The 9008-nt window shown below is 39.9% G+C and overlaps 1 protein-coding gene across 1 annotated transcript in view; it reads left to right on the top strand.

The window, feature by feature from the left end:
- The window catches only part of LOC105518223 (Abelson tyrosine-protein kinase 2-like), a gene marked incomplete at its 3' end in the record, with an annotated part of 13763 nt that extends 7221 nt beyond the window's left edge, over positions 1 to 6542 (top strand). The window contains exons 3-4 of the mRNA XM_011951120.1: positions 1124 to 1294; positions 6247 to 6542. Coding sequence (XP_011806510.1) covers positions 1124 to 1294; positions 6247 to 6542 — 467 coding nt within the window. The remainder of the gene's footprint in view (positions 1 to 1123; positions 1295 to 6246) is intronic.
- Between the last annotated feature and the right edge of the window lie 2466 nt (positions 6543 to 9008).

Raw genomic sequence — 9008 nt, 5'->3', positions numbered from 1 at the left:
GGTTTCAGTGAGCCGAGATAATGCCATTGCACTCCAGCCTGGGCAACAAAAGCGAAACTCCATCTCAGAAATAATAATAATCATAATAATAATAGTAAGTGGAGGAAGAGAGACATAAAAATGTTATATGACATAGACATTTGGATAGTTTGCCTTTGTAGACAGGTACTAAAAACAGTCTGATCAAGAAAATCGATACTGGAAAAACTGTGTTTTTTGTGTAATCGATCTGGGCTGTGAGAAACAGGTGATCTTTAAGATGGTATAGGGATCACCTGTGCTATGTACTATAAATAAATTTAGAAACTGTAAAGTCTTGAAAAAACAGGTCATGAAAGGCTTGGACCACATTGAATAGAAACTCAATAAATGCCCAATGATAGTGATATTTTCTAGGCTGTTCAATTAAGTTACTGATATTTACAAAAAAATCACCGCTCAAGTAAACAAAATAATGTTTAAAAATGTGATTCAGGCTGGGTGCTGTCATGTTTCTTTTTTTTAAAAAAAAACAAAAGAAGATTATTTTTTGCCATGTTGGCCAAAACAAGATTATTTTTCTAAAAGCACTTTTTAAATAATTTTTTCTATACTTAGAGGGCCTGAATTTATACAATATTACCTAATTCTGAAAAATAATCCCTGTTGTCTTTTCCACAGTTTGTTTTCTGTGGAGAGAGAAAGGGAATAAGGATAGTTTGGGTGGACTTGTAAGAAACTTATAATCATTTTTTCCTTAAAACTACAACCACCACTGTAACAAAATATCCTATATGTTTTATAAAGTTAGTAATCATTTCTCTTTGAGATTCTTTTTTCCATTTTGAGAAAACTGCGTTTCCTATTAGTTTATGTCTGATTTTGGTGAGTGCATATAAATCACGGCTAAACTCTCATTTTGTGATCTTTTCTCTGACTACCTTGTTACATTTTTAACAAGTAAATTGCTTCCTCATGCTTAGGAGAGACAGTGCCTATTTACTCATTCTTCATAACACTTTATACTGTGCAGTTCTTTCCTACTCTGGAGCCAGCAGCTGAAATACTGTGTATATACTGAATTCAAACAAATGTTTTGCTGTTGAACTCACCATGAATTCTCTTCCCTTCTTATGTCTTTCAGAAGCTTTGCATCGTCCCTATGGTTGTGATGCTGAACCCCAGGCACTAAATGAAGCTATCAGGTGGAGCTCCAAGGAGAACTTGCTTGGAGCCACCGAGAGTGACCCTAATCTCTTCGTTGCACTTTATGATTTTGTAGCAAGTGGTGATAACACACTTAGCATCACTAAAGGTGAGGTTTCTATGTAACATCCTTTCACTTTTCAGTTTTCATTATTGATTAAGAGATAAAGGGGCCTGGCCAGGCTTGATGGCTCACACCTATAATCCCAGCACTTTGGGAGACTGAGGCGGGCGGATCACCTGAGATCAGGAGTTTGAGACCAGCCTAGTCAACATGGCAAAACCCGTCTCTAATAAAAATCTGAAAAAAATTAGTTGGGCGTGGTAGCACATGCCTGTAGTCCCAGCTACTTGGGAGGCTGAGGCATGAGAATTGCTTGAACTCAGGAGTCAGAAGTTGCAGTGAGCTGAGATCACACCACTGCACTCCAGCCTGGGTGACAGAGTGAGACTCCATCTCAAAAAAAAAAAAAAAAAATTATCCTGAAATACATTTTTGCCTCCCAGCAGTGGTTTTCATACATTCAAAAGGCAAGAATAAGCTTAGGCAGACTAGCAAATCAGTTCAGGTACACAAGGATAATGTCCCCATAATCCTATTTCTTTCTCATAAAAGTTACTTTTTTTTGCCCTTGCCCTCGCTTGCTCGCTCTCTCCCTCTCTCTCTCCTCTCTCTCTCTCTCACACACACACACACACACACAATCAATAATGGTTGATTTTTTTTTTTTTTTTTTTTTGAGATGGAGTCTCGCTCTGTCGCCCAGGCTGGAGTGCAGTGGCCGGATCTCAGCTCACTGCAACCTCCGCCTCCCGGGTTTACGCCATTCTCCTGCCTCAGCCTCCCGAGTAGCTGGGACTACAGGCGCCCGCCACCTCGCCCGGCTAGTTTTTTGTATTTTTTAGTAGAGATGGGGTTTCACCGTGTTAGCCAGGATGGTCTCGATCTCCTGACTTCGTGATCCGCCCATCTCAACCTCCCAAAGTGCTGGGATTACAGGCTTGAGCCACCGCGCCCGGCCAATAATGGTTGATTTTATTTGGTCATGTTTTTAATGTTCCATTTTATAAGAATTTACCACGGAAATAAACTACCACTCTCTTGAATTACTATAATGGAAATCAAATAAACCTTTCCTACCATTCCTTTCACTGATCTATATAAACACAAACAATAGACATTTATGTTGTCTAGGCCAGTGCTACTCAGAAATAGTCCACAACAAGGTAAGATGCTTATGCCAGAATGTGAAACACCAGACTACTATCTTCATGCAGAAAGCCTTGCTCCAAAGGGTTAAAACTGAACTAAATAATAAATAGTGTGCTTAGTGATGTAGTTGGTTTACGTTTGGTTGCAGTTCTTAATCTCACTGTGGACTAGTAATGAGTGAACAGTCCTCACATATAGACAGTCAAGTTCACAAACCACATTCTGAGTAGCAGTGAGGTCTGGCAACATGGCTTATCTTAGCCACAGTTCAATTAGAATAGGTGTGGCCAGACACAGTGGCTCACGCCTGTAATCTAGCACTTTGGGAAGCCGAGGCTTTTGGATTGTCTGAGCTCAGGAATTCGAGACTAGCCTGGGCAACACAGTGAAACCCCGTCTGTACTAAAATACAAAAGACATTAGCCATGTGTGGCGGCGTGTGCCTGTAGTCCCAGCTACTCGGGAGGCTGAGGCAGGAGAATTGCTTGAATCCAGGAGGCTGAGGTTGCATTGAGCTGAGATGGTGCCACTGTACTCCAGCCTGGGCAACAGAGCGAGATGCCATCTCTTAAAAAGTTAAAAACAAAAGAATAGGTGTATAGTGAGTCTAGCCTTCGTGGTAGCTGCATTTGCTGGCCAACTGTATATAGAACAGAATTAAAAGTAAAAGTGCATTATCTCCTAGTGTCAGTTTTACTTACTGCTTTTGGATAGTTTTGGGGACAGGATGATATATGTCATGTATGTAGGAGTTGTGTTTATGCAGTCGTAGGAAAATTTTATGTAAAGTTTGAGGATAGAACAAAAGATATCAAAGAATTTTTTTTTTTTTTCTTTGAGATGGAGTCTCACTCCATTGCCCAGACTGGAGTGCAGTGGTGCTATCTCGGCTCACTGCAAGCTCTGCCTCCCGGATTCAAGCTATTCTGCTGCCTCAGCCTCCTGAATAGCTGAGACTACAGGTGCACACCATCACGCCCAGCTAATTTTTGTATTTTTAGTAGAGATAGGGTTTCTCCCATGTTGGTCAGGATGGCCTCGAACTCCTGACCTGTAATCTGCCTGCTTCAGCTTCCCAAAGTGCTGGGATTACAGGTGTGAGCCGCCACACCCAGCCAGAAAGTTAATATTGTGTGGTAGTCTCTTTGGGCTACAATATACTTGATTTTACCTTTACTGATTCTTCACTGGAGAAATTTGTGAAGTGATGACTCGGAAATTCTTTCATAGGTACGTTTTCCTGTTGTTTTTTCAAGATAGCCCAGTCATCAAGGAAACATTGATAAAGAAAGACTGTTGATTCCTCAGTTATCAGTTATGACTGGCCTTTATCTTATGACCAACAGTGATTTCTCTTAAAATCCACAGAATGCCAAATTTTTATATCCGGGTCTCACTAATTTAAAATGATGTCATGCTAAAGCTGTTTTATTATTTTAAAAGACAAGAAAATATATTTTAAAAATAAAGCAACACTTTAGTTTTTGATTGAAAATGATATTTTGCTTGAATTTTTTTTTTTTTTTAAGTTCTACCAGCCAAGCGTGGTGGCTCATGCCTGTAATCTCAGCACTTTGGGAGGTTGAGGCTGGAGGATTGCTTGAGCCCAGGAGTTCAAAACCTGCCTAGTCAATGTAGTGAGACGCCTGTCTTTACAAAATTTTAAAAATTAGCCGGGTGCAGTGGCATGCATCTGTAGACCCAGGTACTTGGGGGGCTGAGGTCTGAGGATCACCTGAGCCTGAGAAATTGAGGTTACAGTGAGCTGTGTTTGCGCTGCTGCACTGCCACGTGGCGACAGAGGGGGACCTGTTTCAAGATAAACAAAAAAGTTCTTCCTGGGATTGCTCTGTCAGTTTGGCCAATGTTTGAATCCATACTAGTCATCCCCCTGTCATTTTCAATGGTAGTCAAAACTTCCAGGGTAAAAAAATTTTCCTGATAAGTGACAAAAAAAGAGAACAATAAACAAAAAATCCTGGGGTCTTTGACTGTATCTTAATTATGATAGCCTGTCATTACCAATTCTTTTTAAGGAAGCAACAGTATTTTTAAAATGTATATATAGATATATATACAAAGTAGTTACAGGCTTTATTTTTAGTTCATGTGGACTAATGGAGAAAAGCTATAGAGCAACAGGTTTTCTTCAGTTTTTCCAGCAGGATTCTTTTTTTTTCTTCCTGTAAATATGATTGGCTACTATTTATCTGTGCACTTATGCATATCCACTGCTACACCAGACTCCTATCTGTATATTTTATGTACCCATAGGTGTATATATGTACGTATACTCATGTTTTTTTCTCATTATCTCATATCGATGGGTCTAAGGTGAGATGGTGTCTGATAGAAAGTTATTCTATGGAAACATTTCTGAAGGCCACTAAAAAAGGACAGATGGTTACAAGGATAATTATTTTGAGTTTTCCTAAAAACTTTTCCCTGATACTTCTGGCCATGTGCTTCCTTTTTTTTTTTTTTTTTTGGGGGGGAGGGGCAGTCTCACTCTGTCGCCCAGGTTGGAGTACAGTGGTACAATCTTAGCTCACTGCAACCTCAGCCTCCCGGGTTCAAGCGATTCTCCTGCCTCAGCCTCCCAAGTAGCTGGGATTATAGGCATGCGCCACCACGGCTGGCTAATTTTTTGTATTTTTGGTAGAAACAGGGTTTCGCCATGTTGGCCAGGCTAGTCTCGAACTCCTGACCTTAGGTAATCCGCCCCTCTCAGCCTCCCAAAGTGCTGGGATTACAGGCGTGAGACACCACGCTCAGCTGTGGCCATGTACTTTTGATTGACTTCGCTTCCTTCTACTTTCTGCCACTGAAGAAGTAGATGTGAACACTATAAGGAAGGGTTGCATCTCTTAGAGATAAGAACCTGAGGCACTACAAGGATTCTTTAGATTAACATTTATCACTAGTGATATGTCTTTCACTTTCTCTGTTTTGCCAAAGAAACCTAATTTGTGCTGCAAGTATCCGGGCAAGTTATATATTGAAGTCTGAACTTGATGTTCCCAATTTTGATGGAAAAATTAAGAACATTGAAGTTGACGGCAAAGATACACTGAGTGACTCGGGTTTTGCTTTCCAACTTGAGAGTGAGCTTGCCATTCCACGCACTGATTTTAGTGTGGAATGGAAAGGAGTGATTCATTCTTTGTGGGAACTAGGAAGGAAATAAGAAAACTATAGCTATTTTTAAACTTGTATTCTGGAAGGGATTGTGTTTTGGGAGTCTAACTGCCCATTCCCTCATCCCACTAAACAGTTTTCTTGCTGAAAACTCTGTGGTCCGTGTTTTTTTGTTTGTTTGTTAATTTTTTGTTTTTGTTTTTGTTTTACATCAGTGGTTTTGTTGCCTTGGTGCCAAGTGAAATTTAGAAGTCACTTTGTATCTCACATGTCTTATCCCTAATCCTTGATAGTTGTTAACATTGAATCATATATAAGACACATTCCTTGATAAACTGTTTTCAGGGAAAGTGAATTTTCTTCTTTTGAAGAGTGAGCACTGTATCCTTTTCCAGCCATTTTAATAACCTGTCTGCCATACATAGAGTTTCCTAAGGATATTTTTTAAGTTGTGTATAGACTTTTAAAACCCTATAGTAAATGCCAGAAAACCATTTCTGACCATGCTTGTGTGGTTAAGCTAAAAGTTAAAGAGAGCAATCAGGATATGATGAACAGCCAAGTTTGTTTTCATTATTTAAAAAAAAATTTGGCATAAAAATTCCAGATTCTTTTTTTTTTAAATGAGTTTAAAGTTTGACGATACACTGCTTCAGTTGAAATAAAATCTTAACATCGTTTCTTTCATCCTGTGATGACCTTATGGCTAGGTGAAAAGCTACGAGTTCTTGGTTACAACCAGAATGGCGAGTGGAGTGAAGTTCGCTCTAAGAATGGGCAGGGCTGGGTGCCAAGCAACTACATCACCCCAGTGAACAGCCTGGAAAAACACTCCTGGTACCATGGACCTGTGTCACGCAGTGCAGCTGAGTATCTGCTCAGCAGTCTAATCAATGGCAGCTTCCTGGTGCGAGAAAGTGAGAGTAGCCCTGGGCAGCTGTCCATCTCGCTCAGGTACGAGGGACGTGTGTATCACTACAGGATCAACACCACCACAGATGGCAAGGTAAGACTTGCTGGTCAGCACCTTTAAGCATGGACTGGCTGCTTTGTGAAATAATATTCAACGTGAAGTTGAAATGAAGTAATAGGTTTTATGTCTGACATGAAATAAAATATTCACTAGCTTTGTGAGTTTGGGCTTTTTGGCATGTTAGAGCTTGTTCTCTTGAAAAGAATATGGTAATAGAAATTTAAAAAGAGTATTATATTAATATTTTAAAGATAAGCTAGATTTGAAGGTGAAGAATGAAGGGAACTGCTGTATAAATTAGCTGTTCTAATAATCAGTACACAAATACACACCCAGTGCACTGGTATAGAATTGATCAGTTAACAGTGTATCATTGAAAATTAGAATATGGGAGGCCGAGACGGGCGGATCACAGGGTCAGGAGATTGAGACCATCCTGGCTAACACAGTGAAACCCTGTCTCTACTAAAAAAATACAAAAAACTAGCCGGGCGAGGTGGTGGGCGCCTGTAGTCCCAGCTACTTGGGAGGCTGAGGCAGGAGAATGGCGTGAACCTGGGAGGCGTAGCTTGCGGTGAGCTGAGATCCGGCCGCTGCACTCCAGCCTGGGCGACAGAGCGAGACTCCGTCTCAACAAAAAAAAAAAAAAAAAAGAAAAGAAAATTAGAATAATATCTACCAGAAAGTTCACAGAGTAAGAATTTAGACTTTTGAGCCTGGTGTCAATCACTAATGTATATTAACTGAAACAGATCATTCAGTCATTGAACAGTTTGTATGTTGGGAACACCAACCATGTTAATTCAGTAGAATGGGTTTGTTACAGTGTGTTTATACATTATAAACTACAGAACATGAGCTTATGTCTGTTGTTTTTCTATTGAGCAGTAAATTTAGGTTGAATTATTTCTTCTGTTCTCCTCTATGTGATAGGCAAGCTGTGGGGGAAGCACAGGCTTTGGAGCAAGCAGTTCTGATTGTGACCTTACATAAGTCTCAGTTTCCTGTCTGTAATTAGATCCCACTTTATTGGGTTGTTGTAAGGATTAAATGAAGTAATTTCTGTAAAACATAATGACTGATACAAAGTAGGAAGTAAGTAAATTTTTAGTTTTCTTTCACTTTTGCACCACCATATAGACCTAGTATGTTTCCTGTTGGCCAAACAGAACAGAATCAGATGTGTAGTAATGTAAGAGTGACTCAGCAGTTCTAGTTATTTACCTAATAGAAATGAGTGCATATGTATGCCAGAAGACATGTATAAGAATGTTCATAGCAGCATTGCTTCTGATAGCCAAAAACTAGAAACACCCACAGATCTAACAACAGTAGAATGGATTAATAAATTGTGGTATATTCATAAAATGCAATTTCATTCGACAACAGCAATGAACACGGTACTGCTACACACAACACCATGAGATAAAACTATGGCCCTCCGGCCATCTGCTTTTTCTTGTAAATAACATTTTATTGGAATACAGCCACACTCATTTGTTCATGTATTGTCTATGGTTTCTATTACTAGGCAGCGCTGAGCAGTTCTGACAGACACACTATGGCCACAGCCTAAAATATTTATTATCTGGCCCTTATAAAGAGTTTGCTGGCCCCTACTGTAGATGAATATCAGCTGACTCAACTTCAGCAAAGTTGAAGGATTAGTATTAGCCGGGGGATGAGGATGTGGGGAGTGGGAAGGACTCCTAATAGGTATGAGATGATGAGAATGTTCTAGAGTTAGATAGTGGTGATGGTTGGACAACTTTGAGAATATGCTAGAAACCACTAAATTGTATACCTTAAAATGATGAATTTTATGGTATGTGAAATATAATGCAATTTTTAAAAATTTTAAAGTGTAAATTTAAAAATTTTTTAAAGTTGGGTGGAAGAAAATAGACATAATACATACTGTGTGATTCTGTTTGTATATAGTTCAGAAGCAGAGGCCAGGCGCAGTGGCTCACACCTGTAATCCCAGCACTTTGGGAGGCTGAGGTGGGCCTCATCACTGGAGGTCAGGAGGTCAGGAGACCAGCCTGGCCAACATGGTGAAACCCCGTCTCTACTACAAATACAAAAATTAGCCTGACATGGTGGCGCACGCCTGTAATCCCAGTTACTCAATTACTCAGGAGGCTGAGGCAGGAGAACTGGTTGAACCCGGGAGGTGGAGGTTGCAGCGAGCCAAGATCGTGCCACTGCACTCCAGCCTGGGCAACAGAGCGAGACTCTCTCAGAAAAAAAAAAAAAAAAAGGAAGCAGAAGCTAATCTAAGGTGTTAGAAGTCAGCATAGTGGTTGTCTTTGCAAGGGTAAATAGCTGGAGAGCATAAGGGAGGCTTCTGGGGAGCTGGTCATGTTATAATTCTTGGTGTGGGTGGTGTTCACATGGGTGAGTTTACTTTGTACAAATTATAAATTTTCCGTTTATGAATTTTATGTATACTTTTATGTGTACACTAAAACAAAAGCCTTTTTTTTTTTTTTTTTT

The sequence above is a fragment of the Colobus angolensis genome, unplaced genomic scaffold (assembly GCF_000951035.1).
Source record: "Colobus angolensis palliatus isolate OR3802 unplaced genomic scaffold, Cang.pa_1.0 Scaffold315, whole genome shotgun sequence".
Classification (NCBI taxonomy): domain Eukaryota; kingdom Metazoa; phylum Chordata; class Mammalia; order Primates; family Cercopithecidae; genus Colobus; species Colobus angolensis.
Note: the sequence above shows the minus strand (reverse complement) of the source record. Positions and strands in the feature narration are given on the sequence as shown.